This window comes from Fundulus heteroclitus, unplaced genomic scaffold, assembly GCF_011125445.2.
Source record: "Fundulus heteroclitus isolate FHET01 unplaced genomic scaffold, MU-UCD_Fhet_4.1 scaffold_38, whole genome shotgun sequence".
Lineage (NCBI taxonomy): Eukaryota > Metazoa > Chordata > Actinopteri > Cyprinodontiformes > Fundulidae > Fundulus > Fundulus heteroclitus.
Window position 1 is genome coordinate 1,392,428 of NW_023396792.1, and position 25,821 is coordinate 1,418,248.

At 40.2% G+C, this 25,821-nt stretch overlaps 1 protein-coding gene across 2 annotated transcripts in view; it reads left to right on the forward strand.

The window, feature by feature from the left end:
- Positions 1–25,821, forward strand: part of dagla (diacylglycerol lipase, alpha) — a 51,038-nt gene that overhangs the window by 10,468 nt on the left and 14,749 nt on the right. For both annotated transcript variants that reach the window (XM_012850702.3, XM_012850703.3), the window contains exons 2-10: positions 16,495–16,596; positions 16,737–16,948; positions 17,076–17,177; positions 17,268–17,406; positions 17,542–17,629; positions 18,579–18,713; positions 18,800–18,877; positions 19,018–19,142; positions 19,484–19,634. In XM_012850702.3, coding sequence (XP_012706156.2) covers positions 16,502–16,596; positions 16,737–16,948; positions 17,076–17,177; positions 17,268–17,406; positions 17,542–17,629; positions 18,579–18,713; positions 18,800–18,877; positions 19,018–19,142; positions 19,484–19,634 — 1,125 coding nt within the window. In that variant the 5' untranslated portion in view covers positions 16,495–16,501. The remainder of the gene's footprint in view (positions 1–16,494; positions 16,597–16,736; positions 16,949–17,075; positions 17,178–17,267; positions 17,407–17,541; positions 17,630–18,578; positions 18,714–18,799; positions 18,878–19,017; positions 19,143–19,483; positions 19,635–25,821) is intronic.

Consider the following 25,821-nt stretch of genomic DNA (forward strand, 5'->3'; position numbering starts at 1 on the left):
TCTGTCAGCTTTTAGAAATAATTTCTACTTAATTTAGGGCTGATGACCCAAAAAAAGTTTTCTCAATAACAAGGTGCCCCACAACAAGCATGCAACGTTAGGTGAAAGCAAAGAGCTCTCTTAAGGCCTTATTGTTGCCAAACATGCTAATGGAAATGGTTACAGAAGCACTTTTAAACTTATGAATAATCCAGTAAACATATCCTATTAGGACCATAACACATAAGTAGAGATCCTTCTAGGATTCCTAAGAGGACTCGAAATGGTAAATTGAAATGTTGTCCTAGAGCCTCAAAAACTTGTATTTGGCAACAACCCTTTAGACATGAAAAAAAACAATTACTCGCTTCACAAGACTCCACTGCTGGAAAAAAAGTTGAAGCTTATTTAAATTTTAACTCACCCCAAAATAATCAATTTTATTTGCCGTTAAACTGTATAAACTGGGCCTAAGGGCAGGGCATTCAAAAGTAGCCGGTCAACGGCGGCAAATCGCCGTCTATAGCAGCTCTTGCCGCCGCCTACTTTTCCCAGATTATGCATCCCAAAAATCACCTTAGCATCTGTCTCCACTGAGAGCAACATTAACGAGTGATTGGGTTCCTTGTTCCAACGTCAGAAAGCTATGGTGCATTCAGGAGCATGGGACATTTCTAACTTACAAGGAAAGAGGCATAAAACGGAATAGAACTTAACTCATACAGTAATGTATTTATCCAGAAACAGTGTGGGCTTTCTTACAATACTGAATGCTCTATAATTGTATTTCTGATATTTTTTGATTATGCACATCTGTTAGCTTTTTATTCTGAAAAAATTATAATTAGGGCTGGGCAAGTTAACACGTTAATTTCGCGTTAACTCATTAGACTATTAACAGCAATATTTTCTTTAATGTGCATTAACGCATGTTGCTCACATGCTTTTATTTTGTGAAGGTCTGTTGCTGCGGTGTAGGGGTTTGAATCAGAACAGTAGGTGGCGATAATGCGCCAATAACCTCGCTGTCAGCCAAACCGTCGGATTCAGAGGAAGAAAGGTGCTGGCCGGAAAAAAACAAAGCCGACATGCGGAAGGCGATGTTTCCCGCAGGAATTTGCTTAGGCGAGGCGGTGAGTTGGCGAACGAAACAAGTTTTATGCGGAGCGGAGCGGGGTCTGCATCGACGCCGTCGGTGAAGTCGCTTCTCGTTTCAAAGTATCCATGTATTTTTGCCTGTTTTTTCCCTGCCATTCACTATATGCACGCGAGAAAGCAACAACAAAAAAACGCGTGTCAACGTCAAATAAACGCAAGCATATCAAGTTAGCAAGCATTTCAGTTTAAAGTTCTTCCAGCATGGAATATGACAGAAACAAGTTAGTTGTAACCACTGCCAAGTTAAACTTTGGTATTGAACATAAAATGGTAATGCTGCTCCCTGCTGTTACCTCAGAAATTGCCTGTTTTTGGTAGATTTTTTCCCCATAAAGAGAATTCCCTGTCAGTGGCAATAAGCTTTAATTTATTATTATTGCTATTTTTTTGTTTTACATGTTTAAGTTGAGCTTTACACTAAATATGTGTTACTGATAAGTGTTACAAATGTTACAACACTTTTGTTCATATGGCAGCAGAACATTAAAATAAAAGTGCTCTTTACACTACCTTTGAATTCATTCTTGGAGTTTGTAAATACAATGCGATTAATCGCGATTAATCGCATTGGCAAATTATGCGATTAATCGCGATTAAATATTTTAATCGTTGCCCAGCCCTATTTATAATATTACATATAATATAATATAATATAATATTACAGCAGCAAATTATCAAAGTTTTTCAGGGGATGCATTTTGTGTTCGTCTCAAGAATCCTCGCCGATGATATGATATTGTGTGTGTGATGAGTGCAAGTGAAATTAAACTGAGATAAGAGATTTCGAAAGTGCAATATGAATAAATAAATTCAACATGTAAATTCAATTTCAAATTCCAACCCTGTATTTTTATCATAAGAATTCGACTTTGTTCGTCAAGAAATGTCACGATCGTTTTTAGAACAGAACTGTGAATAATAATAAGATGAATAGATCTCACCTAATCTGATCTGTTTTATGTGGTGCTAGTAATTCAAATTAAACTAATTTTATGCAAATGGGGATTACCTTACCTTGTTAAAACATGTTGATAACATCATGTGAAAACATAATGTTTTAAGAATAATAATAATTAAAAAAAAGTTGTTTTTGAAGAATTGATCATTCACTTCTTTTTTTGCCTTTTTTATTCAGTTTAAAACATGCACTCTGACTCTACTGTTTAAATAATCACCTGTCTTGAAAGCTTCCAAAATACATCAGGGAGACTATATTTTTCAAAATTCTCCCCTCCGGGGCTCTGGCACCGGCATAAGTGCACCCTCCTACCTGATAGTGTGTGGCCTGCTACTGTAAAAAAGTTTGACTGTCCTGTAAGGGTGTTATTTTGTTGTTACTGTGTGTGCGCATCGATTTTTACATTTTCATATAAACTTGTTTAGCTATGCAATTTTTGTCATATAACCATCTTAGTGCTGCCCGCTTAGGGCTGGACGGTGGCTATTGCAGTTTAATTTTCTTATTGGTTCAAACGGTACATGCTTTCGTCACAATAGCCCTGCTTTTAGGTATAAAAGCATCTCAGTCACACACACGTCCCATCACCTCCGTCGTGAGTCAGACTCAAGAGTTCAAATCACGAACATTGAGAGCATTGGTCGATAGTGTTTAGCGTTTGTTACTGCTTCGAACGTTTGCCCATGTTAGCAATGATGCTGCTAACATCACTTTAGCTCTCAGAAACTGCGCCCATTCTGTCCAGGCATTGCTGAGTCAGCGCCTTGAGCCAACAGCTTGAACTGGTAACCCTCAGCCTTCATCTCCTTCATCCACTGGTGCCGAGGGGGGTGGACAATCCTCCACCTCACAAGATCGATTTGTGGCAAAACCACCAGATGTCACCCTTGTCACTCCATGTTTCAACATGTCGCTTTCCCTCATCCTGACAGCACCCTGGTGTGTCGTTTTCCTGCTTCTCTGGATGCGTTCACACAGTGGAGCGTTACGTACTGCAGCTCGAAAGGGGGCCGTTCGTCAAGCTAAAAAAAAGCTAGCGTTAGCTTATGTTAAACCGAGAAGTTTATAACTGCGCTGTTGCACGTTCAAGAGCTTTAATAACCTATCGTAGTTGCTCTCAAACATCCGGGTCATACTGTTCCACGTCGTACTGACCGTTACGCTAGTGATCGTCACGGTCTAATTTCAACGTTCAGTTACTCTGAAATGCGCTGGCGAGAACCCTGTACCGCTAATCCTCACGCTTAACCTTGTCTCGTGGAACCGCCCACTTTGGTGGCATTTATTTTCAAACTGTGTCTAGGGGCAGGGTTATGCCTCTACATGGGAGTGAGTTACACTTTAAACAGAACATCAAGCTTTCCAGTTCTTCCTTTTCACGTTGAAATCATTCAGTTGTGGCGTACACAAAGTGGAATGCATTGGTCTGAATTCCTCGTTCTCCTTTTTACCCTTGTTCTGTAGTGTAGGGTTTCAGAGAAAAACAATAAATCAAATTGAAGGGATCCCACATCCTTGAAGATTGGAAGACATTTTGTGTGGAAGAAAAGGTTAAAATCAAACATTTGCGATTCCTGTGACTAGTTTCTACATGCAGTAGATATCTTAAAGTTGTCATTACCAACAAATGCTTGTAATCAGCTGTAGACATTAAGTAAGTGTACAACATTTTTTCCCCCTTGTGTCATTTACACATATTTTATGGACTTGATTCCTTTGAATGTGTGAATTAGTTGGACGCTACCAACATCTATTGTGAGCTTCATGTCCTTAGGCCAATCAGGAATATGCTATTCTCTTCCTTGCTGTAGAGGTGTATCTTTTTTATTTTTGCAAGAATTAAACAAGTACATCTGAGGGGCCTAAGGATCATCTGCAAGCTATTAATTGCAAAAACTATTCTGGAACTCATGCTTCTGTTATAGCTACTTATGAACACTTTTTTTCTTTTCATTCAGAAGTGGGTTATACATCTTCAGCCATGGCTAAATCTTGACTTAAGATTGTCAGCACCCATAACTAAAACACAAGAAACGGCAGCACATTCTGTTCAGTTATGAGTCAGTTTAAAACTAACTGCAGCAACACATGCTTATCGTTTAGTGGACGGTCTCATTTGGTTAAACCACAGGTTTGTGTGGTCACCTCCTTTCCCTTAAGGTATTAAAATATCCAAATATTTGTGGCTGGACTATCAGTTTGCAGCATTAACTGACCTCCTTTACTCAAGTAAGAAATTCAGATTTAATTCAGCTTTGAAAAAAAATTCACAAATATTCAAAAGTGTATATTTTGCAGTCGCCAAATTATTACAGAAGTCAAGGTGGAGAGCTGAATAAGTGAGTGTGAACCAAAATATATAGATCTTATACATATTATAGAGCTTTTTAGTGTCATTTCATATTCAGCATCTCTAAAAGTACAGAATGGTCTTTCTCCGTGGTGGTAGCGGCTTTGTGGTTCTCGGCTGTTTTTGTTTGTTTTCAAACCAGTTCCCAGGATCTGTGTGTGTTTGGAAATGTTTGATGGGCAGCTTGGGTGTTTTACTCGCCGTGCATATTGAGGTGACGGATGAGGAGGTTGCACAGGTAGGGACTGTGATAGAAATGACGAGGCGGCAAGCAGCGGCAGTCTGTGTGCACCACAGCTTGTTCTTGACGCTGCCGTTGCTGCAGCAGACTTGCTGTGAGTGAGATGGAGGAGTGGGAAACTAAAACGCCAGCTGCTAGTCATACCAGATCACCTTACTTTGGGCAAAACAAGGAAAAGGAACCAGTGCTGGCTTCTGGGTTTTAGATCCAGATCTAGTGTCGTTGGTTTCCATTGTACCGTAGTTGATGTATTGACTTTGTTCTGTGAAGATACTTGAGCGTTGAGACCAGGTGAGTCCAAACCGTTGCTTGACAGCAATGACAAATAGATATTTGCTGATTATAATAAGCAGCCGGATTTAAGAGAAGTGTACATGTGCCTTGTTAAAATAGAAATCTTTGGGTTTATTTTTGTGTGCTGTTTAAATACAACCATCTTTCAAACATTCTAGATACACCACAGCATACCCTTCTCCTTGTTTTTCCCCCATCAGAGACAAAGCCAAAATACTGGGGTCCCTGGCATTGTTGTTGCTTCATTGTTACGTGGTCACAGCCTGGCACACAGCAGTACACTGTGTGTGGGGCCCAAAAGCTTTACGCACATGCAGCAATGTATACCAGTCTTTCCAAAAGCACACGTGCCGTTTGGTTGCAGATGGAGGCCCCCAGGATGGGAGTGTTTAGTTTGGATGACTCATGCAGAATGCATATCATGGCAGAGTCAAGAGCAGCAGTTTAGGATGGAGTTGTCCGCTGACTGGAAATACCACAGAAGGATCGAGTTTTTGGACATTATTGCCCACATTAATGCCGGCTTTAGGCATGGGAAGGGCTGTAGAAGGAGGATTCTCAATAAAAATGGATGAATTAACTCATTAACTCATTGATGTTGGGAAGCTTTTTTTTTTTTTTTTTCTCACCCCCACAGCACCAATAATGAATGGGTTTTTAATTTCCACAGAAAAAAAAAACACCAAAGAGGATCATGCAGGAAATCTTCAGCTGTGTGTGTGCAACGAGTGTTGTGCATCACTTCTCTGAGCGGGCGAATGTAGGCTCTCTTCTGAAACGTATTATCTTTTTTACGGTTAGTACTGAGGGCACGCCTTGTCCAGCTAAAGGGGAGCCGGACTTGGAAGTGTCCTATGTTTATTGGCTCAGTATCATGTTTCGAAGGATTTAGTGTTGGTGCATTTTTGAATGAATCCATGTATTTTATAAAAAGTCCAATCCTCCAGATGTCACTGGGGGGGTTTGTTCTACATTGTCTTGTTTCTGTGTCTGCACTCCACATATGTTAGAATGCGTTTCTTTAATAAGAGGGTTTAGGATAAAGAGTATTCCTAAAGCAATGTAGACATTTGTATGCAATAATTTAAATATTCTTTATGTCAGTATTTCCATATATTCATAGTGGTTGCACAGCAGTTATTTAGATTATTAATGCGTTTGGGTACCCTCTATTCAAAAGCACATTTAGCCCTGCTCTTTCTCTTATTTCCTCTTGTATCTTAGCTGTCGTTCTTGACTCGGGTTGCCACGTCGTTCAGATTGGAAGGTCAGTGTATATTTGGTGAACTTTGAACACCACGCCTCTCCAATGCTGTTCAGGGTATGACTGTGAAGAAAACAAGCTATACATATTTAATAGAAGGTGCGGGATAAGTGTCTGTGAATTGCTAAGAGGGGAAATATTATAAAGCACACCACTAAACGAGTGTATGGGAAGAACGCATTACAGTATCTCGCCAAAGTATCCCTCCGCTTTGAACCTTGCCACGTTTTGTCACTGTAGGACCAGAAAGTTAAATGGGATTTTAAACGATAGAAAGGGTAGTTTATAACTGTAAATTTAACGAAAAGGATACATAGCTGCCCTTTGTTTTTTTGTTTTACAAATACAAATCTCTTGTGTGTGGTATGCATTTGTGTTCAGTCCCACTTTGACTTTAATACTCCTTAATAAAATCCAGTGCTACCGAATACCCTCAGAAGTCATTAATTAGTAGATAGCTTCGACCTGCTTGTAATTTAGTCACAAGATAAATCCAGCAGTTCTGTGTAGGCCTCAGGTCTTTGGTAGAGAACATTACTGAGCAGACGGCATCATGAAGACCAGGGAACAGGAGCAGGGTTAGGTCATGAATCAACACCTGAAGTTTTAAATGTCTCATAGAACACCGTTCAGTTGTCCAAAAATATAATTGAGGTGGCAAAATTGCTACCTAGACATGTCTGTCTACCCCAACGGACAGACGGGTGAAGGAGAGCATCACCAGAGGAGCCAGGAGGCCATGGTAACGTTGGAGAAGCTGCACAGATCCACTCTACAGGTGGAAGAACCTGTTGAGAGGACAGCTATTAGTTGAAAATAGTTGTCATTTTTGACAGAGAGCTACATGGTGGTGGCAGAATCATGCTCTGTGGCTGATTTTTTTATTTTTTTTTATTTCAGTAGGAGCATAAAGGGTAGTCAGAGTTAATGGGAAAGATGGCTAGGACAACCGTTTAAGCAAAACAATGACAGTAAATATGAAATCACAGCTACAATAAAATGGTTCAGGTCAAAATATATTTGTGTTTTAAATGGATGAAGGTATTATATATTTATTGCACCATGTTAGAACCAGGTTACAAGTTTTGAAAACTTAGGTGACCTGACTGACACCATCTATCCAGATTCTAAAGAAGAATGACCAAAAGTTTCAGTCTTTAGATGTGCAAAATGGTAGAGATGTGGCACACAAGAACCGCAGCTATTTTTGCAGCAAAAGGTCGTTCTAAAATTATCGACTCATGTGTGCTAAATACAAATTCTCACCACGCTTTACATATTTTTACTTGTAAAAAAGAAAAAAAAAAGAAAAAACTCCATAATTATGCACCACTTATCAAACTTGTTCTGTCATGTAGGAACACAACAAAACAGAAGTTTGTGGTTTGGCCAGAATGTGGAAAAGTTCAAGGTGTATTTATGCTTCTGTAACGCTCTGTATTTAATTATGGGCATGTGAACAGTCACTGTCATTATGGAGTACTTTATTTAATAATTGCTGTCCTGAATAACTTGTAACTTCCGTCCGTCCGTCCGTTGTCTTCCGCTTATCCGGGGTCGGGTCGCGGGGGCAGCAGCTTCAGTAGGGAGGCCCAGACGTCCCTCTCCCCAGCCACTTGGGCCAGCTCCTCAGGAGGAATCCCAAGGCGTTCCCAGGCCAGCCGGGAGACATAGTCCCTCCAGCGTGTCCTGGGTCTTCCCCTGGGTCTCCTCCCGGTGGGACGTGCCCGGAACACCTCTCCAGGGAGGCGTCCAGGAGGCATCCTGACCAGATGCCCGAGCCACCTCAACTGGCTCCTCTCGACGTGGAGGAGCAGCGGCTCTACTTGTAACTTGTACTTGTAACTTTAATTTTTTTTTTTTTTTTTTACAAAGGTATCCCAAATATGCATCCCTCTAAAGTCCAGATATCCTTATTTGGCTTTCTGCTGTTTTTTTAGCAGAATTTTGTAAGCAAAGGAAGATGCAAAACAAAAGGGAAAAAAAAAAGAAAAACAAATTGCGGTGCCCATATGTCTGTATAATATCTTAGCATTTGACTTTTGTGAGGACAATATATGTATCTGCTAATGTGGACAGCAGCAGCCTAAACAGCACCACTAATGGGCTGACATCCTCATGGCTGATGGATGGGAAGGCCCTTGAGGAGGCAACAGCTATTAGTGAGGATGGTACACGAAACATCAGTCGTCTTCAGTGAAATTAGACGCAGAGAGCCCCGTTCTCATTAGTGATCGTTGAAAGCTGATTGCAAGATCGATTGGCTGGATTTTGTTTTCGCCACTGTACAAATTGATGATTTGCCAACATATGGAAGATTCTGGAGCTTTATCCGCCCACCCAAGTTGTCGATAGATGTATAAAAAGGTATCACACAGTTCAGTATGTGGAACAACAGAAATTTACCATTGAAGAAATATAAAGTATACCCCCCCCCCCCCGCTAAATAAGAAAATAACATAATGTAATGCTGCTATACCTCTAATTAGAGACACACAATGAACTTTGAAAAACAAACTACCCCGTTGCTATCTTGTCACGTTGTTGCTGAAAGTGTTCAGGGTTGTTTAGATTGTTTTTTAAATTTTTTCTTTTTCTTTAGGAAACGTACTGTTCTGACTTTGAAAGTTTGTTTCACAGCAATACCCAACGCCAAATCCAGTATGGCTGCTATTCATGTGAAACTTGTTGATGTGGTGATTAACTAATTTATTTATTTATGTATTTTACCGTCTGATAGTACCTCCTTAATTCAGTCCCATACATGGTATTATATAAACTACGGTTGTAAAATACCAAGAAATATTTTGGTATATTCAGCGCTAAAAATAAACTGAGCCATACCCATTTGCCCAAATTGTGGCACTTTTTCTAGCAGCAGCACTGCTTGCATAACTTGTGTATTTTGTGTGTGTGTTTTGTGAAAGAGAGTAAATATCTTTGAACATATTCCAGATTTGCCTGTAAAATTTATTTTGTCTTTATCAACGTAGAACAAATATTTACCTATATCTTGCATTGATCTAATAATTACTGCAACAAAAACACCAGTGATTATTATGGGAGGTTATTCCTCGCAATAGCGATGACGTGATTTGATACCATAAAAGGATAGTTTATTTGTTTGAAACTAAAAGTAACAGAGAATAACACAGACTGTCTGTCCCTGCAGATCTACACCTTGGATTATTCCTAGATGTGTGGAGAGAAGCAGATTTTGACACTCAGTCTTTTGCACTGCAAGAACTCATACTGAGGTTGTTTTTCTTTTCTTTGTTCTTCTTTGGAGGGTTTAACCCACTTGGTTTGAGTTGTGATGAAAGATTGCATCTTGTAGATACGATCTGAAACAACAGCTAGTCAGGATAAATAGAAAGTGCACCCTCTTTCAGCTCCATTGTCTTGGGTATTAGGATACAACCAATGTGACCTAAAACAAATTGTAAAAATATGGAAATCTAATCTTAGGCTTACAAAACACAAGACTAAATCCAACTAGCATTTATTTAACATTTAAAGGCAAAATGGAGACGCTGTGTGTGGAAAAGCTACACTCAGCCAGTCCACCATTCTCCTGTGAGAAGGAATATTCACATTGGATAACATTTAAAAAGCTGCTGTTGTTTCCAGGCGGGGACATCCCACCAAACCGACCTCCAGCTCAAAGCATGCAATGCTCTGAGAGATTCCAAAAAACAAAAAAAAATCAATAGCTCCATCCCAGACTCGACAAACCTCAGTTAGCATGTTCAATGTTCCCGCTTGACGGTGCAATGAGAAGAAGGCTTAAGTGATAATTTGCAGGATTTGACAGCAGAGAGCCTCTTCTCCGTCTAAAAGAGTATGGCTTTGCAAAGCAGCATAACGAACGAATTCTGGAATCATGCATCTGAATAGATTGGACAAATGCTAAGATTGTTGACATTCATAGTGGGATGTTTGGCGAAGACTAAACACTGCACATCAGCACAAATGCCCTTGAAAACAGTGAAGCACGGTGGCGGAGGGCTAATAATTTGGGTTTGCTCTGCAGTCACAGGACATGATCACCTTGCAGTTTGTGAGTCAACCAGGAACTGCTCCAGGATAATCTGCAGTCAAACGCGAGGCCTTTGTTTTGACTTCTGAAGCTTGGACCTCCGGAGGTTGGATTAGCGTTTTTAACAGTAGTGGGACGACTACCGTTTTGGGGCCGTTCAATTGACCGCGAGGTGTTTATAGACCTGTAGACCATGGAACGAAAGACTAATCTGAATGGAGCTCCTGGAGCAAAATCTATAACATGAAGCTTTAACAACAATAGACATAAGATGTTGCAGTTGTCCAGTCAACGTTCAGATTCATCCTCATGAATGGGTTTGCGGGGACCTTAGATAGCTGTACATAAACTAATGCTCACAAACTTCAATGATTTCAAGAGTGGGTCTGAGGAGTGGGCCAAAGTTCCTTCACAATTGAGACTTATTTTAGCAGCAATTTGCAGATATTGCTGCTAAAGGTGATTCTGCAGGCGACTCATTCATGGGGGTGTACTTCGTTTTTTACTGTATTGACATTCATGAAAATGTTATTTTTTTCCCCCCATTGACTGTACGTCAATTTTCTTTTAGCATCTACCCGGATTATTAATTTGTTATACGTCAGAGTACCAACTTGTATTTGTATGTGCTGAGCGGCTTCAAGTGGGGTTTAATAGTTTCCTGAGCAAAGTGTGCAGCTGTACTATTATAAAAAAAGACTGGATCATAAATCCTGATCCCTTTATGATCATTAATTATGTCACTTTCTTACTGCTGAAGCCTCTGGTGGGAGTAAAAAAAAAAATAATGTTTCAACAATCTGCCCAGAGGAGAGTACTGATAAATGTGTCTCTGAGGATTTCGTACACACTCTCGGTTTTAAAAGGGGACTCTCATGGTTTCGTTGACCTGATTGTTGTGGCCTAAATAAAAAATTTGGGAAACTTTAGTTGTTCATTTTCCTTTCCTCTTAATTCTTTCTTATCTTCTTCTTCCTGATAGAGGTATTTTTTTCATGGGTGGCTGTGTCATCTCACTGGAAATGGGGATTATTTATTTATTTATTTATTGTTCCCCCCCGCCTGAATACAACTTTGTTTTTTTTATACAGCATGCAAAACAGCATGCAATTAAAAAGTAGTAACGCTCACATTATGGTCTTGTACAGGCACATTTATAGCTTGGTTTAGACAAGTTTGTTTACTCAAAGATGGTAAATGTCTGTCTCTGTTAATTTTTTCCCCCCGCTGTAGTAGGCATTTTACAACGGGACGCCGAGCAGGTTCTGCCTTTTTAAATTAAAATCATTCACAAGAAAACTAGTTCCACCAGTCACTGCTTCCTGTTGGCAGTCCAGAAAGGAGGAAAACAATGGTTTCAACATCCTGTTATGTGGAGAAAGTTCCCCATGTATCTTTTTTACAGTGGTCATTAATATCCAGAAGACACGAGGGACTATGAAGTGACTCATTTCCACTTTAATGCGTCACAATAGTTAGAGCCGTTAATGTGGCTGGGTAAGGTCTATATTCTTGGATGTAGAGTAACACTGGCTGTAAAGATTGCTTTACATCTAGTGTTACTCATCAAATTGCATCTTTCTCGTTGAACATGAGAAAAGACACTTTCTTTCAACAGAAACTGATTTTTGTTCTTTCTGCTTTTACTATTCAATTGCTGTTGTTTTTTTTTTTTGTGTATTACCACAGCCTGTTTTCGTGGAATTGTCTGAAGATGTTGGCAGTGAATTGTATAACCTCAGCAAATGTGTTTGTGCAGATGCCTGTGTTATCTATTAAAAGAAAAAAATATGAATCTGGTATGACACTGATGGATTTGTAGCATTTATTAGCAGGAATTAGAGACCGGCACGGAGCACAGGTATATCTCAGCAAGTCAGACTATTAATGAAATGGTATTTAAGTAGCTAAGTTTAAAAGTGAAACGTATTGTTTACACTCATTATACACCGTGACATGTTTCATGGTTATTCATTTTGTTAATTTTGATGATTATGGCCCACGGCTAATGAACTAACCCATCATTAAACTTACCAGAGAAGTAGAATATTACATAGGGAATCATTGGGAAGACTGCTGGGTCGACAGGTGGGTAAGCTGCAAAGGCTGATTGCTTAAGAAGATGGTTGTATTAAAGAAGCATATCAAAGAAAAGTTGGGTGGAATGAAAAAAAGTGCTGGAAAGAGGTCCACGAGCAGCGATAATTGACCGTATCGTGCTGCGTAGCCCATTCAAGAATTTGTGGGGAGATTCACGCGGTGTCGACTGTGGCTTGAGTCCGTACTTGAAGAACCACCACACACAGACTTATCCAGGACACGGGCTACAGCTCTGGCATTCCTTGTTTCAAGCCACTCTCAAACCAGAAAGTACAGTAGAAGCTTCTTACTGGTGACTTAAGAATAAAATGACTGGAGAGTTGCTCAGTGGTCCAAACTCCTCTTTTCAGATGAAACTAAACGTACTTTTGGGAAATCAGGACCCCGTAGGAAGAGAGGAAAGGCGCAGTACCCAAGTTGTTTGAGGTCTGTTGTGACATTCCCACAGATGGCGATGATTTCAGGAGCCATGTGCAGCCACCTACAAGGAAATGTGACAGCTACTCGTTGCTTCCCTCTGCGGTAAAGCTTTATAAAGATGCTGATTTCATTTACCAGCAAGACTTGGCATCAGCCTGCAGCGGTGCCCGTACCTGCCTTAATGACCATGGGATCAGTCTGATTAGCCAGCAAACTGGCTTGGCCTAAATCCCATAGGCAGTCAATGGAGTTGGCGTTGCTCCGTACCCAGCAATGCAGACGAGTTGAAAGACGCTATTAAAGCAACCTGGACCTCCTGAACACCTCAGCTGAGCCGCAAGCTTATCACCTTCTTGCCATGCCGCATTGGTGCTGTAGTTCATGCAGAAGGAGCCCTGACCATTTATTGAGCAGATATACAGAACAGTGCATGACAAACTTTTTAGTAGTTCGACATTTCTACTAATCCTTTTTTTTTTATTCCGAATAAGGCGTTGTTTTTTGGTTTTTTAGCAAATCTATGTCTCTTGAAGGTCATTCACAACAGCTTTTCCAAAACCTGTCGTTTGACAAACATTTCCATACTAATCAGGTTGGGGTCCAAACAGGAACTTGACTTGGTTATTCATTCCTCTTGTCTGCACTGTTTCCACATACTTCAACAGTGAAGTCCTTAAACACTTTAAGATGGTCCACGATTGCAGTGAGAGTCTTAACTTGAACGCACAGAGGAGCCGCGTCACCTCATGTTTTACTGTCTTTGCATTGGTTACCTGTTCATTTTAGGGTTAATTGGGATTTTCATGGCCCTGCTTGTTCAAGCTCCTTCCTACACCGCTGAATTGCCAAAACCATGTACTCAGACTCACGCCCTCCGGTCCTCAAGATAAAATCTACTCGTAGTCACAAGGACCAGGTATAAAACTCAAGGGGAACGCTCCTTCCAGAATGTTGGACCTCGGATGTGGAACGAGCCACTTTGTTTTACTTTGCCTTGAGTGTTGACTCATTTCAAAAGCAGCTGCAGGCATTCTTGCTCAAAAATGATATTTCCTTAGGATCTTTTCTGAATATTGTTTTTATTTTTCATTATCTCTATATCATTGTTATTGTTTTTTAGTAAGTCACGCTTTAGGTTTTATGCTCTGTCTTCCTGAAAGCGCTTAGTGATTCTTCTGTTAAAGTTTCTTTATAAATAAAATATACTTACTATTAACACAATTTACATAGATTATTCTGACTGTCTGAGTCAGTGGATTTAGTTTTCATTAGATCTAAGCCATAATCATTGAACATAAATACAATGTTTCCAATATTTCAGTTCGTATGTAATGCAGCTATATCAGAAACGTTTTAACTTTTTGAATTTGAGCACCAAAGTCAAGTAGATTTTGTTTATTTGTTATTTTAAAAATGCTTTAGGTTTTTTGTGTGTGCCAAAAATTAATGAACAGACAACTTCTTTTACCTCGGGTAAAGCAGTTCAGACTTCAACAGGTACAATTATGTTCTCTATAGTTAATTATAGAAAACTATTAGTATTATTTTTAAGGCATTCTGGCCTGTGCTTCTCTGTTGCAAGTTAACATAAGATGACTTGTTTTTGGCACAAAGCTTGTCTTACTAACACAAGTAACCCTCTTGTTTGCCTCTGACAAACACAGAGTTTTGTTGAAACAGTTCACGAGGTCTTCAGTAATACTCTACAGCCTTACTGAGAACTGTGTAGGTGGGTGCAGAGATACCTTAATGCATGTTTTTGACTTTCTTCCATTTTTTTTTTTACCTTTGATTCCTTCCTTTAGATTTAATTACAGGTGGAACATTTGAAATTGTCATTGGTTTCCAGAGTAAAAGTATTTCTCATATTTCTACAGACATGAAATTCACACCAGATGTTGGCAAAAAAACAACAACAAATAACCAAAGCAAAGTAGCCAAATAATTAAGTTATGGATAAAACACAGGGAATAACTGTTAACACACATGCAGAACTATATTAAATGTCTGGTGGACAATCTTTAATTTTGCTTTCTGAAACCCATCAAGAGTTTCTTTGGTTGTGGGCTTGGGAATTCTCTGAATTCAAATGAACTTATTTTAAAAACAAAATGTATTGCATTTCAGAAAACAGTTCTGTTAAGGACTTTGCCAATTTGTCCAAGTAACAACGTGTAATTATCCGAGCCACTCTCACGGCTTCCTTTCAATGTCTGGCAACTAAGCGTGTTTCTCCCCAGTGTCTGAGCTAAAGGATCAAATATGCCTAACAGTAGGTGATAACCTGTGAAAGCGTTTTTGCTACCTCAGTTTTAACTCATACAAAGCATGCTAGTTTAACTGAAACTATTAGATGAATATAACTTTTTGACAAAATATTTAAACACCCCTGTTTTAAAACATTCAATGAAATGTGTAGGAAGATTATGCTGACTAATCGGTTTAACAGAGAAAGAAAACAGAAAAACTATCTGGACCCTACAGGTTTACCATGATTGGCTACCTGGTTAATTCATAGGGATGCGTTAGTATTGTTATCTGCTGATGTTAGTCTTCTTTCTTTCTTTTTTTTTTTTTACACATATATCGGTATGGTCCTTAAAGTAAAACTGGTCCGACATTAACAACGTCTGTTTATTTCCTTTCCGTCACCGTATGTGTGTGTGTGTGTCTTCCAGGATGGTAGAAAGTTGGCCATGTGGTATATGTTTGGTCATATGACAGTGATAGTGATACAACACAGGGTTGTAGGTTATTTAACTGAAGCAGTGAAGCGATGTAAATGGCGTGGCCATTTTTAATTTATTTATTTTTTGGTCCCCATATATTGGTATATTGGTACATCCTTAGTACTTTATGTAAAAGCATAAGTCACAGTCAAATGAATTTCTAAGGCAGCAAAGCAGAAGCCCTGCACATAGAGGGAGAAAAGGGACTGCCATAAATCATCAAAGGTTAAGAGTGAAGCTGACTTACTTCTACATGCAGAGTTTGTTTTGATCAGTGAGAGTACATTTCTGTGGACAATCGAATGACGTTAGATAATATCATTTGCTGATAATCTGTAATTGCTTAAGTTATGGCTTTCGAGTTACAGGAGTTATCTACGGAGTTGATCAGCTCACTGTAGATTGGATAGGTGTGTAATATGTTGCAGTGCATGGACGCAGCCAATTGTTCTATGGTCGGATTTCTAGTTTTTTTTCTGTGCTGTAAAGTTATTTTTACCCTACAGGATGACAGTAACCTGTCTTTTTAAAGGTGGCATGAAATTAAAGCAGCTTTTCTCACCAAACCACTGTATAATTTATCAAATCTTGTTTTTCTTTCTTTTTGACCCGACCTGTTTCCCCCCCTTTCAACGTGTCATTATTTTTCTAAATGCCATCTCCCTCACCTCTGCTTCTCAGTGGAGAGCTTTTAAGATATTATTTATTTGAATAAAATAGTGTTGCTAATGTTGACATCCACGGTATGACTTTCTGTAATCTAAAGCCATCTCTGCTGAAGGTTCATCACAGGTTTCGCTATTCTCATTTCTCTTAGCTGGGCGACGACTCGGGCTGAGAGAAAATGTGTCGTAGAAAAGAACGTGATATTGATGATTTTGGATGTAAGATTGAAAAAAATAATTGGAAAATCCTTCTGATGTGAGTTTTGAGACCTCTTTTTTTTCCCCCCTCCCTCACAGGGCAGTGATGCCTGGGATGGTGATGTTTCGGCGGCGCTGGTCAGTTGGCAGTGATGACCTCGTGCTGCCCGCCCTCTTCCTTTTTTTATTGCACTGCATCTGGTGAGTCACCATTTCGGCAGCTTCACGGATTCCCACCCGTCTTCACAGCGGCGGCCTATTCATAATGTCGTGTCGGCTTATGGGATTTACCTGTAAACCTCTGCAGAAAGGCAAGTTTCTCTCGTGTCTCTCCCGCCCAGGTTGGTGGTTCTGTCCGTGGTTCTCTTCGGCCTTGGCTACGGCTCTGAGCTGTCGTGCTCCATCACGCTGGTGGACCATGGCCGAGGGTACTTGGGCATCCTTGTCAGCTGCCTAATATGTGAGAGCGCCATCATGTGGTTGAGCATGAGGGGCAGCATTTTGTACACGCAGCCCAGGGAAGCGGTGCAGTATGTGATCTACATCAGACTAGGTATGAGACCATGAGGATCCTTCACAGCAGATGATTAGTTCAAGTTACAAACTACAGTTTTAACTGTATGTAGTTGGAAATACTGTATTTTTAACAGGAATCCTCTACTTTTTATCTTTTTTTTTAGCTATTCTACTAGTTGAGCTAGTGTATGCTGTCGTAGGCATCGCCTGGCTTGTCCAGTATTACCAGCCGTGCTCCGATGTCACCGCAAAGAACTTGGCTTTGGGTAGGTGAACAAATGATTAAAAGGTGACACTAGAACAAAAGCAACCTTTTTAATATTTGAATTAAACCATCCTTTTCAAATCTCGTGCAGGAATCGTTGCGTGTAATTGGCTGGTGATACTCAGCGTTTGCATTACCCTCATGTGCACCTTCGATCCTACGGGTCGGACGTTTGTCAAACTCAAAGCAACCCGTCGGCGCCAGCGGAACCTAACTACATACACTCTCAGGTACAACGAGGCTCTGTGAATTCTTCTCTGCGACTCTGTTTATAGTGACACAGCGCCGCTTCTGACGTCCAATTTGTCTTTTGCTATAACGGATTTGTGACCGTCAGGAGATCTTTGTGCTATTCTTGCTTTTAGACACAGGCTAGAAGAAGGCCAGGCCAGCAGCTGGAGCAGAAGACTGAAGTTCTTCATGTGCTGCACAAGAGCCCAGGATACACAATCGGTGAGTATCAACAATTCTTGAACTTCTTTTCCATTTTCATTGTAAAAGGAAAAGGTAAGAGAAATGAAGTGAAACTTTATACGTATTCTTTAAATTACACTGTTTTAGCTCGGTTTCTTATCAGTGACTGAAATGCTTCATGAATTCGTTGATCACACAGAGTCCACAGTGTGTGCAAGTCAAAACGGATGCTTTAATGTGACCAACATATAACCGTTTGTATTGGCTCCAATCAACAAGTCTGATTTGAAAGGTAAAGGCTGTTCCTGGGAGATTCAGGGAACCATCAAATCAACGCTGGGTCCTTTTTATTTTTTAGCTTTTTAATTTTTTTAGAGGTCAACAAATTTGCATTTGGTGGCGGTCCCCCACCATGTTATTTCCCCGCTTCTTATCTCGCATGAAGCAAACGGGTCCATAAGTTTCTTATTGATGATGTCTTAAATTTATTTGTGAGAGACTTGCTGTTGGTTACAATGATGTGAAGCAAGTGAACCCAATCAGTTTCACATTGCCCTCCCGGGCTCCTGACTGATAATACGCAGTCTACACAACATAGGTTGGTTTAAATGTTAACATATTGATCCATGCTGCATAATATTACGAAAACATGAAATTACAACATTGTTGTTGAATTTGACAGTATTGATTTTCAGCCAAACTACTTTTTCCTCGTTCTTTCTGTTCCATCATCGCCTTTCTCCTTGAGCGTTAGCATCTTGGTCACCAAGATCTATATAAATTCTTAGCGTTGAAGGCCCGTCCTGCTAGAGTCTTGATGCGTGGCCCCAGAAATACTACAGCCATCCTGGCGTTGCAACATTGCACACATTGATACTACTATGCCGACTGTGAGCCAATGCGATGCTCTGCTCCAAAGCTGATTTCCCCAAGCGTTCTGCTATTTGTATTGTCACCGTTTCCTGCTATCTGTTGCTTTCACAACCAGGATGCCTATTCGGAAGTGGCCAGCCTGTTTGCAGAATTCTTCAGAGATCTGGACATCGTGCCAAGTGATATCATCGCTGGACTAGTGCTTCTCCGCCAGACACAGAGGTCAAAAAGATCCAACGTCCTGGGCCAGGTATCACCCTTTGAAATATTGACTTTTAAATGGAAGTAAATGAGTGCATTTTAAATGTAACGTCTGTTCTCCTTTTTTGTCTACAGGCCAACAATGACATTATAGCGTTCTTGTCGGGAATACCAGTTACTCGTAGTACCAGATACCTGGACCTCAAGAACTCTGTGAGTTTCTTTTGTGTAATAGACTGATGGAGCCAGAGTTAAAGACATCAAATTTCAAGATATTAACGTAATTGAAAATAAAGTGCTGTCTCTCCTGTCCCACTCACTGTAATGCATCTTTTCGTGTTTGCTCCTGCAAGACGGAGATGAACATGTACAAGGAGGTGTGTTATTACATGCTCTTTGCCCTGGCTGCATACGGTTGGCCCATGTACCTGATGAGGAAGCCTGGCTGTGGACTGTGCCGCCTCGCCAGCTCCTGCCCGTAAGCACTCAAACACACACCCGCACATTTATATCTGTTTGGTTTCCGTGTCTCTTGAGCCTCTTCAGCGCAGATCAGATTTCGCATGCGTCAACACTCGCCAAGTGGTAATCCACCGAGACAATACCACTCCAGTTAGACCCACTCACTGACACAAGCAGTGTTGAATTTATCACACGCTCGTACCCAGATTTCCTGCACCGGGATGCTAATTATATCCCTGTTATCTTACTCGCTGTTGCTGCATGTCTGTTCGATCCCCTTCATCGGCAGTCTCCTGAACAATCCGACACTGATCTTTCCCCTCTCTCTCCCCACCTCCACCTCTCTTTCTGCCCCAGCTGCACGTCGGTGTCTGGCTCGCGCTTGTCTCAGTCGGTGACTGTGGAAGAGGACAACTGCTGCGGCTGCAACGTCCTTGCCATACGCAGACACTTCCTAGATAGGGATCTGAAGCAGGTTCACATTGTCTACACGTCCTGCCATGACGCTGTGAGTAATTCAGCAAACAGTCCATAAGTAGCCAGAGGTGTTTTCACATTTGTTTCCTTGTCTGAATGAAGGATGGGTGCTGTACAGGGGGTTTCACACCATCAGGCAAATGCTTAATTTACAATGCGTTGCACATGTGAATTGTAGTGTGACCCCCTTTTTTTTAGGTTCATATACGACGCCCTGCAACTTTGGTCATGTTACAACCACAAACATTCTTTTATTTTATTTAGATTTTATGTGGTAGAACAACACAAAGTAAAATATAATGGAAAGTGAAATCTGAAAGTTATACCCTTTATTTACCCTGATAACCTTAACTAAAGTCCATAAGCAGTCAAGAGCCCCGGGGTAACTTTGGAGGAGCTACAGAGATCTGCAGCTCAGGGTGGAGAATACGTAGAAGGCGCAGTTATGAGGCTGGTTTTACGGAGGTATGAGCTGCGCTCGCCACGGGGCTAGAGCCAAAGGCAAGAGAGAAGAGGGCTGAGCTGGGTGCACCGAGGCACAAATATGTTAATGAAGGCAACTGTCACTTGGTACTCACTCATGCCAGACTTTTTTTGTAAGATAAAGAGACAAATCTCATTTTTATAGCCTTGTAATGCCACCTTTTACCACCATGTAGTTGGATATATTCATCCAAATCTCAAGGCATCGTTTTAATGGCTTACAATATCTCTTCAATCTTGCGTTCAAACCTCCATACTGGGTCATTGCTAGCTCTTCCTCTGTCTTTGTCGACGTGCTTTACTTTGTCTCTGATTTGAGGCACCCAGACGACTTTACAGAAAATGACGAGAAGGCACAGGGCAGCATGCTCAGCTTGGCGCGCGGTGCAGCTTAACACGGTTGTGTCGTTGAAAAATACATACATTACTTGGAAATAGGTTTTAAGAATAAACAAAAACTGAGATTTGCACTTCACAACGCTGGCCTATAGAAAGTTGATGTTAAAGAAAGCCATAAAAAGTCTCGTTTGCAGTTTACAGCAAACCACGTGGGGGACACAGCAAGAATGTGACGGTGCACTGGTCTAATGGGACCTGAGTCTAACTATTTGGCCTACATGCATGAAAAATGCTGTGTGGAGGAACGTAACACATCCCCAAGAACAAACCCTTCCCAAAGTAAAATAAAGGGGTGGCAGCATTCTTCAGCAAGGACAAGGAAGCTGGTGCGAGATGATGGGACAATATATGGAGCTAAGTACAGGAACACTGGAACTAAACCTATTAGAGTCTCCGGAAGACTTGGGACTGGAGTCGGAGTTCACCTTCCAGCAAGACACTACCTGAAGCATACAGCCAAAGCTACAACGGCATGGGTTAGATCAAAGCACATCCATGCATTAGAATGATCCTGTCAAAGTCCAACTGAGAATTTGTGACAAGACAATTGTTTTAATAGACGTTCACAGATGCTCTCCTTCCAATCTGACTGAAGATGAGCTGTTTTGCAAAGAGGAATGGGCAACATTTTCAGTTTCTAGAGCTGTGTAAAGCTGGTAGAGCCATGACTTGGAGCTGTAATTGCAGAGAAAGGCGGTTCTAGGAATTATTGACTATCTACAAATGCACGCCACACTTTTCAGATTCCTATTAATAAAAAAAAAAAACACACACATTTAAAAACGTGTATACCTTTTCTGTTTCAAAATCTCCGTCAAATAAAATCGCAATTGAAAATACAATGGAATCCATGGCTGCAGTGGGATCAAATCTGGGGGGAAAATTAAGGGGTGTGAATAGTTTTGCACATGGCAAGACATGTAGAGACTCAACACTGTCAACTAGACATTGTCTTTGTCTAACAAATGTTATGTAAAACATTGGATCAGCACCATGGTTCCCTGGTTTGTGCTGTCGTCTCCGTTTGCATCTCGCTTTTGATTACATCAACTCTGCACCGTAGCTGCTGAGATGCTGGAAGCTGCAGGAGAGCTGTTCACATCCCGCGTAAGTCAAGTGCTGCGGGACTGCAAACGCTCTCAGCAGCTGAAGAAGCCCGGAAGTCAAATGAATGTTGTTCTAAGCCGTTGCTGTGACAAGATAATTCATTCTTCATCCATACTTAATTTAACTGAATTGGCTGGATGCTGACCCCTCCTTTTGGAATATGGGGGGGCGGGGGACGAGTATCTTTCAAGAGCGTACTGGCTGCTGTCACATTGTAATGAAAAATCCACCTGTGTCATAAACTTGCCTGACAATTTTTACACCATCAATGATCTCCAATAAGTTTTTTTTTTTTATTACAGGGAACCAGTTTTACACATAGTATTAAAACTCTGTGGTAATAATGATATTAGAAGTTGAGCTTCACTTTTCTCCTGGTCCTTTTTTTTTTATATATATATATATATATATATTCTAAAACAGCCAACGAAAGACATTAAAATAGTTTCCTACCTGCATAGAAAATATATTTTTATACCAATACTAAAAACTTGTACTCGGGCCACTAATTTGCAGAGCAGAGTGCTTCTCAGTGAGGTTAACCAGCACTGGGTTTCCATTTATAAATCCACTGACTTAAGACTGTGCGCCGTGCCAGGACGGAAAAGGCCTTGATGGCAAAGAAAAGGAGAGCTTCTCCGGGGGTGCCGGGCTGCTCGCCGCTGAAACTATAACTCTTTTCAAGACAGCCAGCTCGACACAGCACTGCACCTTTATTCTCTTCTGTGGGAGACGCGTGAGGACGGAGCGAGGAGGAACTGATGTGCCTTTATGACAGCAACAGAGATGGTCACAGAGCTGATTTTTGAGTTAATGCTGACGCTTTATTCTGGAACTTGAGCGTACAGTTTGAAAGCACTCGCTGTGACCGATTTATTTTGACCCCTTCATTATTGTGCCAGCAGCAGTATAATTAAGGGATCTTAAGCCTCTGACATACCAAGCAAACGGTCAGTTTTCTGTCAATGAGACTGGTAACACCAAGTGTCTTGGGTGGTAGGGTTGCTTTCCTCTGCTCTCAGTTGTTGCGGTACCAGGTTTTAGTGTCTCCACTTAAAAAGAAAAAAAAAAAAACACAGCACAATTAAAAAGATTGAAAAGCTTCAAGAGTTGCTTTATCTCCGTTAGAAGGAGATTCTGGGTTGTATTATAATTTTTTTCAGCAAATTTAGAATGACAGGACTCAGCAGAGGTTTCTTATGACATCTTCTTTGACATTTAAACATTTAAACGTACGCTCCAGCTCCCCCGTCATACAAATGGATATCTGGTGGTAACTTCTCTCTTTTGTGCTTTTTTACATCTGTGAGCTGTTGGTCGCTTGCCAGTGGATTGTGCAGCGCTGCTGCATATCTTATCTTTTTTTATATATTTATTCCTCTTCTCCCGAAAGCTGAAAGGAAAATAAAAGATTATTAAATTACAATGCAGCAGGGACCGGTACAAAGAATCGTCCGTCCATATATTTAAGGTAATAACGTAGAGCTGCTGTCTGATTATGAATTATACATTCCAATATAATGTCAAAACTAATGCAAAGCTGTAGGAAATCTGATTTATAATATCTTATTTTGGATTTGACACCAGTGTCGGAGCTGCTTTTTTTTTTTTTTGCAACTTTTGTAGTCCATATTAAAAACACTCATATCTGAGTTAACACTATGAGATGTAATGAAAATTTAACAAAATTATGTTGGATCCTCTATTTTAGGGACCCTATACAATTTGGAAATGTGTGAAATTGGATTTAAAGCGTCTGGATAAGAAAAGAAAATAGAGGAAGGAGAATAGCGGCATTTCCAGTCTTTATGTTCTATCCTGTTGTCTAAGGTCTATCCATCTATTTGTCCATTTATCCATCTATTTGTCCATTTATCCATCCGTTTGCCATCACTGCTTACAGGTTTGTTTGTTTGTTTTTTTGCAGAATCTATATATAAATTTATCCCTGTGAAAACGTATGCCATAAATTTAACATTTTATACTTTTAAAAAAAGGAATTCAGGAAATTTGAGTTTGGATAAAACATTTTTGTTTTACTCATCACATCCGCATTGCCCTGCTATGCAAAGGTATTGCTACAATGGAACCAACACTACTGTGTGGTGGGAAAAAAAATTTTTTTTCTTTTTTTTATGTGTTTCAAATAAGATCTGAAAATGCCAGCGTGTATATGTAGTAAGACCCCTTTGGTTCTTTTACTTCTAAATAAAATCCAGTGCAAAGCCGCCTAAGCCTCAAGCAGGCTTATGAAGACTTAGGAACAAAGCAGGCAGGTCAGGGATGAAGCTGTGAAGAAGTTTAATAAAGGGTTAGGTTATAAAACGGCATCCTAACATTTGAACAGAGCACAGTCAGTGGTCCAAATACACTGAGTCAGGACAAGGAGCGCAACAATCAGAGAAGCAGCTTCTCATGACAACTCTGGAGAGGCTGCGATAATATGCAGCTCAGGTGGGAGAATCATTTGATAAGACAACTATTGGTCATGCACTTCAGAAATTTGGACTCAGTGGAAGAGTCAAAGATAGCTGAATTGTTTAAAGAATGGCAAATGAATCCACAATCTGCATTTTGTTACAAAAGGGGATAGAAGTAGTCTTTGGAGGAAGCTGCTCTGGTCAGAATAGACTGACTACAATCTGACCTTTTAGCCTACATGCAAAACAATGTATGTGGCGAAAACACTGGCACCCTTAACACACCTTCCCCAATGTGCTACATAGTGGTGGCAGCATCATGCTGTGGGGTTGCTTTTATTTGACAGAAACAGGGAAGCTGGCCAGAGTTAAAAGGGGTGGAGCTAAATGAACAAGTCAGCTACATGTATTCCTGTTGAATCCTGATTATAAAACAATCTGGTCAAGATCAGATTATTATTCCAGTTGGTGAAAGTTTGCTATCCAATGAAACCCGCCAGCCAATCAAGTCTCTGACTTCCAGCAGGTCCTCATGTAGCAACAGTGAACAGTTTATTGCATTGAGCCAGGCTGTTTCTAGAGTCAAAATAGAGTCAAAGAGTCTAAATAGTATGATTTTTTTTTTATGAGACAGCAGCCTCGTTAATTTTAAAATTAAAATGCTATAGTTGTACCAGTTCTCTGGCTTGGCTGGGTTTTGATTCAATGTAAATTATTGTGAATCAAACAAAAAGATTTACAATAATTTTCCTTGGGTCTAATTTTATGTAAGTAGTGGATGTTAAGATGAAGAGACAGAGTTTGCAACTGATGAGGGGGAAAATTCGATCGAAGTGATGTCAGCTTTTGGGATATTTAGAAAAAAATCATACCACCAATTCCTAAAAAACAAATGTATTTAAATTATGATGAAAGCTTTCCAAGCATTTGATTAAAAATGTATTCTGACATTTTTTGTATTTCTTTCACGAACCTGTTCTTTTTTACTGCCATCTTTACAGCTTTTCATTCCACTTATGAAGAAGTTTTTTTTTTTATTTGGCCGGCCAAAAATAATAAAAAAATGTACAACAGTCTGCTGGTCTCCACCGAGTATGTGAGCCGTTAGTGCCGTCTTTACCGTTAAGCACTTTCTGTAGAAATTAAATAAAAACATAGGATCTCATCCTGGACTTTTCTCGGACCTAAACATTTCGCCCTGCTATCAATTTTAATATTTCAGTTATTAGGCATTATATAAATAAAACGTTTAAAGCAGTTTAGCTCATAATAAAACTATGTAATCCATTTCAAGTAATGAAAATACTGCAAGAATGCAATTTTTTTTTTTATTAAAAAAATCTGAACGAACTGTAAGAATGCAAAATGTTTGCAAAAAGGTTGAGTTGGGAAATATGAGCAATAAAGCTCTAGGAACTTAGGGTGGAGAAGAGGAAGAATGTGAAGGGGGGGGGGGGTTCTTTTGCACTTACTACATCTTACTGGCACCAGCAGATGCGTCATATTTTACCGGTTTATGGTGCAATACTTTTTATTTTCTGTCTACATGTAGAATTAGACCGGCTGCAGGAGTGAAAAGCATTTTGGTGTTCCAAAGGACGTTTTTAATGTTTGGCTACTTTAGGAACAAATGCTTCGATTTTCTCTGAACCAGGCTCCAGATATTTTTAAATCACGATGCAAATCCAGCTAGAAGTTCCCAGAGAGAGTTCCTCCTGGTTTCTGTCATAGCCAGAGCTTTGAAGTCTAGGCCAGGTGAAAGTTTCTCTGCTCTCTGTTCAAATATTAAACCCAGTGTCGTCTGGGAGC